General features: G+C 41.9%; 1 protein-coding gene across 1 annotated transcript in view; it reads right to left on the bottom strand.

The window, feature by feature from the left end:
- The window catches only part of RET (ret proto-oncogene), a 173390-nt gene that overhangs the window by 16518 nt on the left and 139769 nt on the right, over window positions 1–17103 (bottom strand). Inside the window, exons 11-14 of the mRNA XM_082267369.1 lie at window positions 16184–16440; window positions 8730–8877; window positions 5761–5868; window positions 4436–4650 (exon numbers count right to left, since the gene is read on the bottom strand). Of these exons, the coding sequence (XP_082123495.1) occupies window positions 4436–4650; window positions 5761–5868; window positions 8730–8877; window positions 16184–16440 (728 nt within the window). The remainder of the gene's footprint in view (window positions 1–4435; window positions 4651–5760; window positions 5869–8729; window positions 8878–16183; window positions 16441–17103) is intronic.

Here is a 17103-nt window from a genome sequence, read left to right as displayed (position 1 = left end):
TGAGGGGTATATATGTACAATTGAACACCGCACCTAGCTGCTGCCCACTTCAAAAATGCGACCCTAGAAGGGGAGCACTTGAAGAAATAAAAGGGGAAAGGAAGTGATTGGCGCTGCCTGGTGGGGTGTTATGGGAATGTATATGTAGGATACTATGCTTCTAGTAAGATGTCCTATAGAGGCCTGTGTAATAATTTAATATTGGAATCAGTGAATCATCAACTTAAAATCTGATAAATGACAAACCTGTGTAAAACCAAAGTGGGTCTATGTATAAAAAATGAAATAAAACCCTATATACATAACATCAGTAAATAAATTTCATACGTACAAAATGTTCAAAGAGAAGTGCAAAAAGTGAATAAAAAAAGTGAAGTGCTAAAAAATAAATACAATTAATCCAATGAAATCCAGTAGTAAATATGTGACCATAAAATAACAATAGGTAAGTATGCTATAAAAATTCTTAATAAATATAAGTAAAGTAATAAATAGCGTATATATGACCCTAAAATGACAATCAATGGGTATGCTCTTAAAGTGCCAATAAATACAAGTGGAAAAAAATGAATAAATAATTCTCAATAAATAAATAAATAAGTGCAAAAGGTGCAAAAGGTGAACCAATTAATTGGTGAAAATATCCGTGCCAAACTAGCGGTACATAAATGAAAAAATGCAGACTAAAAAGTCAATAAAAATAATCCAACAAATAGATCCAAGTAAATGTGCCGTCTCAGTGGTTAAAAAGTCCAAAAGGGTCCTAAATAAGTGAAGTCAATATATGGTGGATTTGAAGTGCTCTTTTCTCTATGCCCAAAGTATAGTGGGTGGGCAGAAGAAAGATGTGTTCCCCTGAGCCTGGGGTCCTGCGCTTACCAGATTCCCTTACCCCTACAGGGGTAAACAGCGGGTCGATTATTAGGGGATCGCTCCCACACACTGGCAATCAATGGGCAATGTTATATATCTGTAAATCAAGTGTAGAGTGCCTGCCAGACCACCGGGTATATGGAACAATATATATATTTGTAATATTTTTTATATTTTTTATCTTTCACCTTATAACCTAATTATTTCTATTATTCAGCATCGTTTCACCATCCCCTAGGTCAAAAATCCATATATATAAATACATCTCTCCTAGACTCCAGAGCACCTTATTAGAATTTTTCAAATTACTAATCAGGATCTTATTACACATATAATGATATACATTTCATTGCACATATATATTAATACACAATAACCAGCAAATATCCCTATTGTTGATCACACCTACCAAGTATAGCATATTTATTCCATATGATTTTTTATTCCCTGAATTTTTATTTTCTTGACTTTTCTATTCCCTCGCTATTTATATTTAATCCTCTAAATCCCGTTATTTTTAATATTTTTAATAAGCACATCACTATCAGCTCCACTCAATTATATCAACAATCACTAATTTTAATTAATTACACCTTTCAGTTCTTTTAAATTACACTTATCCTTAATTTTGGCTTCTTAATCATCTACTCCTTATGAATTTTTTATTCCTTGAATTTTTATTCCCTTGATTTTTCTAATCCCTCACTATTTATATTTAATCCTCCAACTCTTGTTATTTTTAATAAGCACAACACTACCAGCTCCACATAATTATATTACCATTTCTGATTAATTGTACTTTTCTGTTCTTTTAAATTACACTCATTTTTAATTTTGGTTTCTTAATTACTGATATGAAACATTTACAGATGATACAGTTAATTCATATACATTACTATTGCGGGAAGCGCTTTTATTCCCCCAGTTTCCATTTAACATATAATTTCTGCCTAGCAACTCCTGACCATTCAATCCCGTTATCTTTAGATTGGTTGCATATAAATTACAGATCAATAACATGCACGTTCCAATTCCCTAGGCGTTTTTTGCCTAGCAACAGCTGACAAGCTACGGCCTGATTGGCTACATAAATTAACATTCCATTTCCGGACCGGGTTGCCTGGTAACCACGCTATACATAATGAGACGGAGACGGCGTGGTCAATGCTTCTCCAGATGACGTCAGCAAGACGAAACCGGTCGAGAGCGTGACCACGTCATTTCCGTCCACTGAACCCGAGGCTTGGGACGCACATCCGGCGGTTGGTTCGCACGCTACTTTCTGGCGTGCACCGCAAGAGAGGAGGTTGCGGCTCCTATGCCAGACGGGCATACCTTTGTATTTTATACCTTGTGAGTACATGTCTTTTTTATATAATAAAGCTGTTCTGTGAAACAATTTTACACTATTGGAGGCTCCTTCCCTTTTTCTCCTACATACCCGGGCACTGTACTGGATTCCTATTTTATACCTATTGAGCTGACATCTGCATTACTACCACGGAGCGATACCAAGGCCATAGGAGATCCTGATTGCCAGTGTGTGGGAGCGATCCCCTAATAATCGACCCGCTGTTTACCCCTGTAGGGGTAAGGGAATCTGGTAAGCGCAGGACCCCAGGCTCAGGGGAACACATCTTCCTTCTGCCCACCCACTATACTTTGGGCATAGAGAAAAGAGCACTTCAAATCCACCATATATTGACTTCACTTATTTAGGACCCTTTTGGACTTTTTAACCACTGAGACGGCACATTTACTTGGATCTATTTGTTGGATTATTTTTATTGACTTTTTAGTCTGCATTTTTTCATTTATGTACCGCTAGTTTGGCACGGATATTTTCACCAATTAATTGGTTCACCTTTTGCACCTTTTGCACTTATTTATTTATTGAGAATTATTTATTCATTTTTTTCCACTTGTATTTATTGGCACTTTAAGAGCATACCCATCGATTGTCATTTTAGGGTCATATATACGCTATTTATTACTTTACTTATATTTATTAAGAATTTTTATAGCATACTTACCTATTGTTATTTTATGGTCACATATTTACTACTGGATTTCATTGGATTAATTTTATTTATTTTTTAGCACTTCACTTTTTTTATTCACTTTTTGCACTTCTCTTTGCACATTTTGTACGTATGAAATTTATTTACTGATGTTATGTATATAGGGTTTTATTTCATTTTTTATACATAGACCCACTTTGGTTTTACACAGGTTTATCATTTATCAGATTTTAAGTTGATGATTCACTGATTCCAATATTAAATTATTACACAGGCCTCTATAGGACATCTTACTAGAAGCATAGTATCCTACATATACATTCCCATAACACCCCACCAGGCAGCGCCAATCACTTCCTTTCCCCTTTTATTTTTTCTTCCTATAACAGCATCAATGGGTTAAAAATTAATCTACACACACACATATATATATATATATCTATATATAGATATATCTACATAGATAGATAGATAGATAGATAGATAGATAGATAGATAGATAGATAGATAGATAGATAGATAGATAGATAGATAGATAGATAGATAGATAGATAGATAGATAGATAGATAGATAGATAGATAGATAGATAGTACAACTGGAAATGAAATGTTTCTAATATGACAACACTGATGCTGATCAAGGGACTCTACTGCTCATCAGTGTGGGTTTGAAGCAGATACTGTAGTGAATTATCTCAATATCCATAGAGTAGAAGCATGTAAGATTGTGCAATACGGTTTATAAACGTCCTTATAATGTATACAACCAATCTAGAGTTCTGGAATTTGATTACCTTTAAAATGCAATTAATAAAGTAGAACTATAGGCAAAAATGTTTTTTTTTCCATTTTGGACAGAAAAGGGAGGGTTTTAACCCCAGACAGATTTTTTCTTTGCCATCTGTGTCCGATTGTGGAGATTTCCCTTCACTTCCTGTCCCATAGCCAAACAGGAAGTGAGAGGAAATCCCTGCAAATTAAGAGAATTCCTCTGGGCCCCACAGGTCACCAGAACTAGTGTCCCCATTGGAAGATTTTCCCCTCTATTACTTTTCTGGGAACAACCCAAAATTTGGGATTTTCTTTTACTTTCACCTTGAATGATAATGGTAAACAGGACAAATAGAGAGGGTGAATCTCATAAAAGGGGGTACAGGCAGCTTTAAAAATTTGGTAAGCGCTCGAATCCCTCTCCACTGTATCCAAAACAAAAAAAAAGGTTTTGTCTTTAGTTATACTTTAACCTAGTACAAATATGAATTTAATGAATGTTTCTTTTATTGTATAGTACAGTAATGCAATAAGTGAACTGAAAACTTCATTACAAATCGCTTTTCTCAAGTAAATCAACATTTACAAAGTGTAACAAGCAAGTGCCATTTTTGTCTGGAAGCTTTACATTTCAACAGCTTTTTGAAAATAGGTTTCCTTTTTTTATGCTTTGATATAAAGATAAAGTCCAAACAGCCGTGACCAGAGCATGTTCCTAGCTTTCATCAATAGGCAATTCTGAGTGAAATCAAAGTAGCATTTATTATTACCTTCATCTCTGCTAAATACTGCATTCCTCTGGATATCTGCCAGGCGAAAGAGATGAGGTCTCCCATTGTCAGGGCTCTCTCGTCTGGGTTATCCAAGTAGCTGGAGTTACGATTAGAGTCACCACCCACAGAACTGGGCCCAACTTTGCGGCTTTCCCTCAGGAAACTACGCAGAGAACCATACTTTGCATACTCCACTATAAGGTGCAGGGGACCTGAATACAGACATAAATATAAAGAAATAAAAAAGTACAGAAAATGACTTGAATGAATACTAGTAATGATAAAATAATAAAAATCATATGTTCTAATGCTGCAAAATATAAATACCTAAGGTTACAGGAGACTTAATAAGAAAATATTACGTTTTGTTAAGTTTTGACTTTATAAAAAAAAAAAAAAAAACTTGGTTGGTATTCTAAATATGGGTCCAATAGTCAAATTTTGGGGCCCCATTTTTAATTACTACATTTTTTGGGACCCTGAACAACAGACTGGAAATAGAACTCTGGACCCAGCATTAAAAGGTTCATCACCCCTTCATTACAACATGCTTTACATTTCCAGTATATTTACTTAATCACTTTTTGAAGGCAAACTCCAGTTGATAAAACTGATATTACATATAGCTGATAACTACTATGCAAACCAATTTGTAATTAAATGGTATTAAGAATGATCCTTTCAAATCTACCTGCAGTAAGCAATGGCTTCTATGGAGTAGGGCTTGAAGAGCAACAAGAAATTATAACCCGACAGGTTATAGGGAAGTTTGGCAAAAAGTACCAAAAAGAACCAAAAAGCCCTCCACTGAACCAGTGTGAAGCATGGCATAGTCCTCTAATAACAGGAAAAAAATCTACATGCCTTATTACATCACCAATCCCAAAATAAGGGGGTTATCTCCGTATTTTAAAAAAGTGATTGAGCCATGCAAATCCTTCCTTCATGCCCCTGTGGACACTTATATTTGCTCTCTTTGGGCAAGCAGTGATCCCTTTGCAAAGGTCCAACAGGTTCCCTTCCAACTTAGAGCTAGAGCTATTCAGTAAGAAAAGCTAATGATCCCAGATGACTGAGGAACTCTAGCTTTGAATCAGCAGGGGTAACTTGTACTTTTGCAGAGAGACATATGTTCTACAGAAAAACCAAGGGTCCCACACTGCAGCATTTTGGCATTAGACAGGCTTTTCTACTCCGGCTGTGGCTGTTTTAAAACAAAAATGAACAAAAAAAAAAAAAAAAGACTGTACACACCTTTTGCTTTGATGCAACTAGAAAGTATTTAACCAAGGTTTTTTTGGGGTTAAATTGTGATTACTCACCATCCTGAGTACAGGCCCCATACAGCTTTATGACATGTGGATGATTTACTTGCTTCAGGAGGTTAAACTCAGAAAGAAGATCCCGTAGCTCACTCTGCGAGGCACTTTCTAAAAAAAAACAAAGTACAAAGGACCAATTTCAAGTACATCTGAAATTATGGAGGCTGATATTGCTTGTTTCTTTCTGAAAATCCTTGGCTATGTATAGCTATAATATTTCTTTGTCACACACTTGAATCATTCATGTAGCTCAGTTCTCATTAGTAAAGCCTTACTCTATGCAGCTGATCACAAACATTCAGACCCCAATGCAAAGTTTGTTACCTTTAGTTCATTTTTATCCTTTGGTCACAGATATATATTTTAGTGATCGCATGTATCCCATCATCTTTGAATTTAGATCTACTTTACATCCTATATGACAAGATCTCACCATTGAAACTTCAATGCCACCCTGGAATTGAACATGTCTGCCACCTCCAGGACAACTGCTAGTAATCTATTTGGACCTCAGCAGGCAACCCTAAGCCCCGTACACACGCGTCGATACTTGGCCGTGAATTTTTGGCTTGTTAGTATGATGCTTCCGACAACGGACTCCGACTTTTCGGCCAAAAAAAATCTGGTGTGCAGGTTATAAAATTTTTGTTGGCCGTCAACACAACGGCCGATTGTTCGTCAGTCAGTACAGATTTCGGCAGAGAAAAATCTGATGAGCAAGACTGGGCATGCTCAGAGATGAAAAAACACACGGAAAGTAAACCAGCACATGACATCACTTCTGAAGTAGATTTTTGTTGGCCGAGAAAATTCGTGTGCAGTCTAGGCACATTCCAACCAACAAAACACCACTCTGGACAAAAGTCGGACGATCGGTCAGCCGATAATCGTTGCGTGTGTACGAGGCATTACTGAGATATGGCAGTGGAAACGCCCCACTTTGAAAACCTTCTTGCTTCTCTTCCACTTACACGATCCTATATCCAAGTCATGCAGTCCTGGATGAGCTTTATGCAAATAACCCATATTTTGCTCCCACTAAAGTAGTGCGGGATGCCTTTACAGCCTACACAGCAGTTAGTCCTCTAGCGTCCTGTATTGCTTTGTAACACTCCACTTGTGAACAGTTGCTTCACTCTATTCCCCTTTTTAAAACCAATGTCTTCTATCTACACTACAGGCAAGCTCTTTATGCTACTATGATGAAGTTCTATAAACTTTAGCAAAAAGGTAAATCATACATTTTGGGCTTGAATGAGAATGACTACATAAAGAACCCCCACCCCTTCCTGATAGTTTACTTCATTTGTATGCAAAAAAAGGTAGCACAATGCAGTGGAAAAATCTGACCCCCTTATCGCTCCTTTTTCTGGAAAAGGTTACAAAATATTAATTTTTCCACTGTACAGTGACATTAATGAAAACAGATGTTATTCTCAGGATGTCATGATTGGACAACCCCTCAACAGCTATAGACTTGCAGATCTCATAACTCATTACAAGGTATATGTCAACATTTCGTACCTTCAGTAGCTACCCAGCAATTATCCCCTATGTCAATAATGCTGGCTCCTTAATAGCAATTCAGTAACTATTTGCAGCTGCTGTGGGAGTCCTGCTTTAAATGACCCAGTTTAAATACTGTAACACAGGGATGGGAACAGGGAGCTTGCTGGTCTTAAAAATATTTAGCAACCTCCCTATCATGCTGTAACCAAATTGTTGTATTTAGGATTGCTGGAGTGTCGATCCCAACAGGCCTTCCCTTAGAGTTGTCACCTCATCCCTTTAATCTTGGACACATATTAATTACACGGGTTCTGAGGCTGATATAATGCACATAAGGCACTAATGGCACTTTTCCTGTGCAAGTACCGGCTCGGCTCTACTCGGCCCTGCTCGGCCCTGCATGGCCCGGTTTGCTTTTCCACTGCTGGTACCGCATGGTACGGTGTTGGAACAGTTCGGTACGGTATGGTATGGTTTGCTTTTCCACTAAAGTAGTACTAAAGTTAAGTGGGTGGGATAACAACGATTCTCTGACCAATCAGTGGCTAGTAGTGACTGCATGCAAAGGATTGTGGGATATGGTACCGGGTATGGTACCTCTTGGAACCACAATTTAGGTGGTACTGTTTTTGAGAGCCGTACCATTCGGTTCCATGCAGTGGAAAAGCGCCGCCGTACTGTACCGTACCGTACCGAACCGTTCCTACACCGTACCAATGCGGTACCAGCAAAAGTACAAAAGCTAGCCGAACCGTTCGGTTCCATGCAGTGGAAAAGCGCCATAAGTAAGTTTAATTACCATATTAATTTGCCTAAGAACCTGTGTAATGAATGTGTGTCCTGGTTTAAAGGGGTGAGGTGGCAACCCTACCTTCAGCGTGTGGTTGAGGCCTTAATGGAGTTTGTGCTTTTCCTTTTCAAGTATCAATAAAAAAAAAAAAAGATTTTATATGTTTATAAAAAAATTATATAATATATATATATATATAATGTATATAAAAAAGTAGCAAATTAAATATGGAAAATTCAGAACATCTTACCTTTATACTACAGTACATACAAGTTAATATAATTGCAAAAGCAACTCAGAATCAACTTAAACACCAGTTATACCTGTATACCCAACCCATTAGCCTTTTTTTTAAATAAAAGGAAGACAGGGATACAGATAATCTGACTTTGGAGAAGCCCCACATCTTTCTTCCTGGAGAAGTAGAACAGGTTTGCCACATTTTTTTGGCTTTGGGAGTCTACCGTTCACTGGCATGTAGTGTGGTTGTAGGATAATATTATAAATAAATTGAATCTCGATACCGCTTTCAAGAGGTCAAAAGCTAGACATTACTTTTGATTCACTTTTAAAAATCCTCTTTACATTTTTATTATTAAAGTAAATTATGGCGGGAGCCATGTAAATGTGTACAGCTTCACCATAGGGAAGAAGACGTAATAATTCTTACCTTTCAACATTTTCACAGCCACTGTAGTGTAACCAGCTTTCCCTTTCAGTCTAAATGCTGTTGCTTTAACCACCTTCCCAAATTCTCCTTCTCCAAGAGTTTTACCCAGCACCAGGTTTTTCCGGGGAAATTCCCACTTTGGATCCTCCTTATAGGTAACAAAAAATATAAACAGTTGGTAATACAGCTGAACTAAGTTATTTCTCACAGATGGCATAACCATTTTGTGAACTGGAATATAGCTTTGCTAAAGTTAAAACCAAACAAACGTTTGTATGTTGCGATATAACAATCCTATTATCTTTCAGGTCTACTTAGTCATCAGGTACATTAACTTTTGGCGCAGAGAACCTGGAGCTGCTAATGTTCTATGTGGGGTGCTTTGGTGTCGATAAAATAGACTTAGATTAATATGCCAAGCATTTTAAGAGATTTTTAGTGACCAGGTTTACATCTACTTTAATCCCTAACACCAAACATTTCTGCAGCATATGAGCCCTATGCATCAGGCTACCAGTAGCAAAAGCCACATGCACAATGGAATGCAGGATGCTGGCAATGAAAACAACAATCTTATTCTTCAAGCAGACCTAGTCTAGATTTTTTTCATCTACTACATATGCACTCTGAGTACTGTGGAGGGGTCTCTTGTAAGCATTTATTACCTCTCAAAGAGATTATTGAACCCCTCATTAATTAAAATTTAATTTCCGTTCATCTCTTTAGGAAGACTTCTGCTTCCTAAACTACGAAACTGGTCCATATACAGTGAATCCGGAAAAATTCACAGCGCTTCACTTTTCCACATTTTGTTATGTTACAGCCTTATTCCAAAAAGGATTAAATTAATTATTTTCCTCAAAATTCTACAAACAATATCCCATAATGACAACGTAAAAGAAGTTTGTTTGAAATCGTTGCAAATTTATTAAAAATAAAAAACGAAAAAATCACATGAAAATAAGTATTCACAGCATTTGCCATGACACTCAAAACTGATTCCAATGATCATCTTTGAGATGTATCTACAACTTGATTGGAGTCCCCCTGTGGTAAACTCAGTTGATTGGACATGATTTGGATAGGCACACACCTGTCTATATAAGGTCCCACAGTTAACAGGGCTTTTCAAAGCTATAACCAAGCCATGAAGTCCAAGGAATTGTCTGTAGACCTCCAAGACAGGATTGTATGAAGGCGCAGATCTGGGGAGGGATAAAGAAAAATGTATGCAGCATTAAGGTCCCAATGAGCAGAGTGGCCTCCATCACCCATAAATGGGAGAAGTTTGGAGCCACCAGGACTCTTGCAAGAGTGGGCCGCCAGCCAAACTAAGTGTTCAGGGGAGAAGGGCATTAGTCAGGGAGATGACCAAGAACCCAATGGCCACTCTGACAGAGCTTTAGCATTTCTCTGTGGAGAGAGAAGAACCTTCCAGAAGTACAACCATCTCTGCAGCACTCCACCAATCAGGCCTGTATGGTAGAGTGGCCAGACAGAAGCCACTCCTCAGTAAAAGGCACATGGCAGCCAGCCTGGAGTTTGCCAAAAGGCAACTGAAGGACTCATAGACCATGATAAACAAAATTCTCTGGTCTGATAAAACAAAGTTTGAACTTTTTGGCCTGAATGGCAAGCGCCATGTTTGGAGGAATACAGGCACTGCTCATCACCTGGCCAATACCATCCATACAGTTAAACATGGTAGTGGCAGCATCATGCTGTGGGGATGTTTTTCAGTGGCAGGAACTGGGAGACTAGTCAGGATTGAGGGAAATATGAATGCAGTAATGCACAGAGACATCCTTGACAAAAAACAGTACAATGACCCTAAGCACACAGCCACTCTGTGAATGTCCTTGAGTGTCCCAGCCAGAGCCCAGACTTGAACCCGATTGAATATCTCTGGAGAGATCTGAAAATGGCAGTGCACCTGATGGAGCTTGAGAGGTCCTGCAAAGAAGAATGGGGGAATCTGCTCAAAAATAGGTGTGCCATGATTGTAGCATCATACTCAAAAAGACTTGATGCTGTAATTGGTGCCAAAGGTGCTTCAACAAAGTATTGGCCAAAGGCTGTGAATACCTAGGTACATGTGATTTTTTTCATTTTTTTATTTTTAATAAATTTGCAAAGATTTTAAACAAACTTCTTTCACATTGTCATTGTGGGGTATTGTTTGTAGAATTTTGAGGGCAATAATGAATTTAATCCATTTTGGAAAAAAGCTGTTACATAGTTACATAGTAGGTGAGGTTGAATAAAGACAATAGTCCATCCAGTTCAACCTGTGTAGGTGTGTGTGGCTGTAATCATCTCACATACCCCTGAATGTTCTGATCCTTGAGATGTACGTCTAAGAGTCTTTTGAAAGCCACCATACTACCCGCAGAAACCACCTCTTGTGGTAGAGAATTCCACAATCTTGTAGCCTTAACAATAAAGAACCCCCCACGTTGCCTGAGGTTAAAACGCTTCTCCTCTAATCGCATTGTATGCCCTCGAGTCCTCATGCAATCCCTTCGACTGAACAGCTTATTTTCTAAGCTGAGATCCCCATTGAGATATTTAAAAATTGCTATCATGTCCCCCCTCAGGCGTCTCTTCTCCAGGGAGAATAAATCAAGCGATTGCAGACGCTCTTTATAATTAAGGTCCTCCAATCCCCTAATCAGTTTAGTTGCCCTTCTCTGGACTCTCTCCAGCTCCAACACATCCCTCCTGAGGACCGGTGACCAGAACTGGACAGAATACTCCAGATGCGGTCGGACCAGAGTTTTATAAAGTGGAAGGATTATAGACTTATCCAGTGGCGGCTGGTGCTCAAAATTTTTGGGGGGGGCGCAAAAATAAAAATGTAATAGGTATTGCTTCGCGTCAAAAAACGCAGTAAAAAATTGCGTGACTTTGAAGTCATGGTACAGGCATGGCACAGGTGATGGTATAGGCATGGCTTAGGTGATAGTACAGGCATGGCACAGGTGATGGTATAGGCATGGCATAGGTGATGGTACAGGCATGGCACAGGTGATGGTATAGGCATGGCACAGATATGGTATAGGCATGTCACAGGTCATGGTACAGGAGATGGTATATGCCCCCTTTCAATGCAGTGACCAGCGTACATGCCCCCTTTCAATGCAGAGACCAGTGTACATGCCCCCTTCAATGCAGAGTTCAGCGTGCGTGCCCCCTTCAATGCAATGAACATTGTGCTGTGCCCCCTTCAATGCAATGAACACTGTGCTATGCCCCCTTCAATGCAATAAACACTGTGCTGTGCCCCCACAATGCAGAGTTCAGCGTGCATGCCCCCTTCAATGCAACTGTGCTGTGCCCCCTTCAATGCAATGAACATTGTGCTGTGCCCCCTTCAATGCAATAAACACTGTGCTGTGCCCCCTTCAATGCAATAAACACTGTGCTGTGCCCCCTTCAATGCAATAAACACTGTTCTGTGCCCCCTTCAATGCAATGAACACTGTGCTATGCCCCCTTCAATGCAATGAACTCTGTGCTGTGCCCCAACAATGCAAAGTTCAGCGTGCATGCCCCCTTCAATGCAACTGTGCTGTGCCCCCTTCAATGCAATGAACACTGTGCTGTGCCCCCACAATGCAGAGTTCAGCGTGCATGCCCCCTTCAATGCAACTGTGCTGTGCCCCCTTCAATGCAATAAACACTGTGCAGAGTTCAGCGTGCGTGCCCCCTTCAATGCAACTCTTCCGTGCCCCCATCAATGCAGAGTTCAGCGTGCGAGCCCCTTTCAATGCAGAGCGCCACAGCATTGTCCCCAATCACTGCAGAGCGCCACAGCATTGTCCCCAATCACTGCAGAACGCCACAGCATTGTCCCCAATCACTGCAGAGCGCCACCGCATTGTCCCCAATCACTGCAGAGTGCCACAGCATTGTACCCCAATGATTGCAGAGCGCAACAGCATTGTCCCCCAATGATTGCAGAGCGCCACAGCATTGTCCCCCAATGATTGCAGAGCGCCACAGCATTGTCCCCCAATGATTGCAGAGCGCCACAGCATTGTCCCCCAATGATTGAAGAGTGCCCACAGCATTGTACCCCAATGGTTGCAGAGTGCCCACAGCATTGTACCCCAATGATTGCAGAGTGCCACAGTATTGTACCCCAATGATTGCAGAGTGCCCACAGCATTGTCCCCCAATGATTGCAGAGCGCCACAGAATTGTCCCCCAATAATTGCAGATCGCCACAGCATTGTCCCCAATGATTGCAGAGCGCCACAGCATTGTCCCCCAATGATTGCAGAGCGCCACAGCATTGTCCCCCAATGATTGCAGAGCGCCATAGCATTGTCCCCCAATGATTGCAGAGCGCCACAGCATTGTCCCCCAATGATTGCAGAGTGCCACAGCATTGTCCCCCAATGATTGCAGAGCGCCACAGCATTGTCCCCCAATGATTGCAGAGTGCCCCAGCATTGTACCCCAATGATTGCAGAGCGCCACAGCATTGTCCCCCAATGATTGCAGAGCGCCACAGCATTGTCCCCCAATGATTGCAGAGCGCCACAGCATTGTCCCCCAATGATTGAAGAGTGCCCACAGCATTGTACCCCAATGGTTGCAGAGTGCCCACAGCATTGTACCCCAATGATTGCAGAGTGCCACATTATTGTACCCCAATGATTGCAGAGTGCCCACAGCATTGTCCCCCAATGATTGCAGAGCGCCACAGCATTGTCCCCCAATAATTGCAGAGCGCCACAGCATTGTCCCCAATGATTGCAGAGCGCCACAGCATTGTCCCCCAATGATTGCAGAGCGCCACAGCATTGTCCCCCAATTATTGAAGAGTGCCAGCATTGTCCCCCAATGATTGCAGAGCGCCACAGCATTGTCCCCCAATGATTGCAGAGTGCCACAGCATTGTCCCCCAATGATTGCAGAGCGCCACAGCATTGTCCCCCAATGATTGCAGAGTGCCACAGCATTGTCCCCCAATGATTGCAGAGCGCCAGCATTGTCCCCCAATGATTGCAGAGTGCCAGCATTGTCCCCCAATGATTGCAGAGTGCCAGCATTGTCCCCCAATGATTGCAGAGCGCCAGCATTGTCCCCCAATGATTGCAGAGCGCCAGCTTTGTCCCCCAATGATTGCAGAGCGCCAGCTTTGTCCCCCAATGATTGCAGAGTGCCAGCATTGTCCCCCAATGTTTGCAGAGTGCCAGCATTGTCCCCCAATAAATGCAGAGTGCCAGCATTGTACCCCAATGATTGCAGAGCGCCACAGCATTGTCCCCCAATGATTGCAGAGTGCCAGCATTGTCCCCCAATGATTGCAGAGTGCCAGCATTGTCCCCCAATGATTGCAGAGCGCCAGCTTTGTCCCCCAATGATTGCAGAGTGCCAGCATTGTCCCCCAATGATTGCAGAGTGCCAGCATTGTCCCCCAATGATTGCAGAGTGCCAGCATTGTCCCCCAATGATTGCAGAGTGCCAGCATTGTACCCCAATCGATGCAGAGACCAGCGTGCGTGCTCCCTTCAAACTTACCTGGTGGCGGGGCGGCTCAGCTTCTTCCTCTTCTGCGGCGGGTCTTTCTCCCTCGTCTCGGCGGCGGGAACCGGCGGGCGGCCTGCTCCCTTCAAACTTACCTGGCGGCGGCGCGGCTCAGCTTCTTCCTCCTCTTCTGTGGCGGGTCCTTCTCCCTCGTCTCGGCGGCGGGAACCGGCGGGCGGCCTCTCCTTTTCTCTGAGCGGCGGTGACGGTGAGTGACTGACGCACGCACCGGCACCGCCCCCATTGCGACGTCAGCGATATCCTGGATGATGATTGGTCCAGGCTGTAGACTGGACCAATCACAGCCAGGATATCAGAAAGTGGGGGTGTCCAATCGCAAAGACTTGCGCCCAGGATACCCCCCTACCCCCCCGAAGGCAGCCAATCCGCGCCTCTTCTGGGACGTAACCCCACCCCCCCCCCCCAGCCACCAGTTCCTTCAGGCGAGGCCGGCGAACCCAATTTGTTTTTTTTGGACAACTTTATTTGTTCGTTTTGTTTTGTTTTTTTTTCCTTTTTTTTTTTTCTTTTTTTTTAGGGGTAGGGGGGCGGCGCCCTGGCGCCCCCTATGCACGGGCCGCCACTGGACTTATCTCTGGAATACATCCCTTTCTTTATGTATGCTAATATTCTGCCGGCTTTGGCAGCTGCCGCTTGACATTGCATGCTATTGCCTAGTCTATCATCAACCAAGACTCCCAGATCTTTCTCCATTTTTGATTCCCCCAAAGGTTCCCCTCCTAACGTGTATTGTGCTTTTATGTTTCCAGTCCCCAAGTGCAAAACCTTACACTTCTCCACATTAAACCTAATTTGCCAAGTCGTTGCCCATTCCGTTATTTTGTCCAGGTCATACTGTAGGATATCTGCTTCATGCTGTGCAGTTATTGCCCTGCCTAATTTTGTGTCATCTGCAAAAACTGATAACAAACTACTGATCCCATCCTCAATGCTGTTTATGAATAAATTGAACAAGGAATAGGAATTCCTTGTGAAAAATGTGAAGCGATGTGAATACTTTCCGGATTTACTGTATACCAGTCATGTGAACCCAAGTGCGTGTGCAGTAGCCTGTTTTGTGCTATTGTGGTACATATTGTAACATACAACTCAACCCCCCTATAGCTGCCTCTTACTCTGTAAGACTTATTACATCATTCTCCCAGACTGCCTCTCTCTGGTATACTTTGACAAACTGTGCTTGGACATTGTTTTCCAAGAGGAGATTAAGAACTGATACTTAAAGATAAAAAGACACGTATACTAAATTATATTTTTGTACATTAAGGCATGTATTTTTGACATTTGGAGCAGTAATACATATTTTGAAGCCTTCATTGCCCCAGCCTCCTGCAAGTCTTATACTCAACTAATCTGGATTCAGTGAAATACCATTACATTTACACTGACATTTGTCAAAATCTTCTGAATCGTCCTCCTAAATGCACTCTCATTTATTCCTATAGAGCATTGGTGGCGAACCTTGGCACCCCAGATGTTTTGGAACTACATTTCCCATGATGCTCATGCATTCTGCGGGGTAGTTGAGCATCATCGGAAATGTAGTTCCAAAACATCTGGGGTGCCAAGGTTCGCCATCACTGCTATAGAGTTTGCCCAAAGTACAGGCTCATGCTCCAGAGCCCCGTGATAGAAGTGAATACGTGTCTTTTTATCTACCCTGGACTGGCTTTTTTGACAAGCCACCTTGTCAAGATTTTGACAAATGGCTGTGCAGCCTTATTGGCATTATCTTGCTAGATCAAGAATGGATGAGTATACGATTAGAAGGGGGGTGGAGAAAGGGAGTTACACTTTAAAGCTGAATTTTGATTTCCCTGGGACACACAGTTCTCTTTATATTACCGTAACATAATCTATCATTTGAGACTTTGAGAACAAAGAAAAAAACTTACAGGTATTTTAAAAGTATCCACAGAAACCTGGTTCTCCATAGAATCCAGAGATGGGCGGCGAGCATTGGTAGAGGAGTAGCTGATTGGGTAAGACTGGGCAGGCCGGCGGAAAGTCATCTCAGCAGAAGCGATTGGAGGCTTGGGTGAGTTCTTATGATAGCGATGAATAAAATATGACGAGAGCAGCACGGAGATTATGAAGGACAGGAAGACTCCACATGCTATGACGGTTTTGCACATTTCATCACACAGCGGAACTGTGGAGGAAATCAAAATTCAAATAAGTTTGTGTAAACTTGCTTATTATTGAGACACATCTCTGCTTTTATCTTTGATTATTTAGAGCAGTGGTCTCCAAATTGTAGCCCTGGGGCTGGATGTGGCCCTTTGCTTGTCTTTATTCAGACCCTTGGCACACTACTCTTTCAACTGACTTCAATGAGGAGACAACGTTCCTCTCACTGACAGAATTAATGGGGCACTATTTCTCCCACTGATACCAAAAGGGGGCACTAATTCTCCCAATACAACCAGGGCTTTTTTTCAGCAGGAACGTGGGGGAACGCAGTTCCAGCACCTCCAGCACTGAATGTATGTATGTAATAGCAAGGGGTGTTGGAGGGTCTCTTGATGCTGGCTGCTTGGGAGGGATCTGTTATTGTGTGAGGGTCTATTGCTGCTGCTGGGGGATATATTGTTGCTGTGGGGGTCTTATGTTGTTGGTAGGGACCTCCTGTTGAAGTAGGGGTCTATTGTTATTGTTGGCTGATCTATTGATACTGGTTGCTGGGAGAGCCGTTGTTGTTACTGGAGGGGGGTCTGATGTTGCTTGGGTGGAGTTGTGCATGGGAGGTGGGTAGGGGATAGAACCAAGGGACAGTACTCAGAGGTGGGTAGTGGGTGGAGACAAGGGGTCACTC

The sequence above is a fragment of the Pelophylax lessonae genome (assembly GCF_965119305.1).
Source record: "Pelophylax lessonae genome assembly, chromosome: 9".
In the NCBI taxonomy this organism is placed as follows: Eukaryota; Metazoa; Chordata; class Amphibia; order Anura; family Ranidae; genus Pelophylax; species Pelophylax lessonae.
Note: the sequence above shows the minus strand (reverse complement) of the source record. Positions and strands in the feature narration are given on the sequence as shown.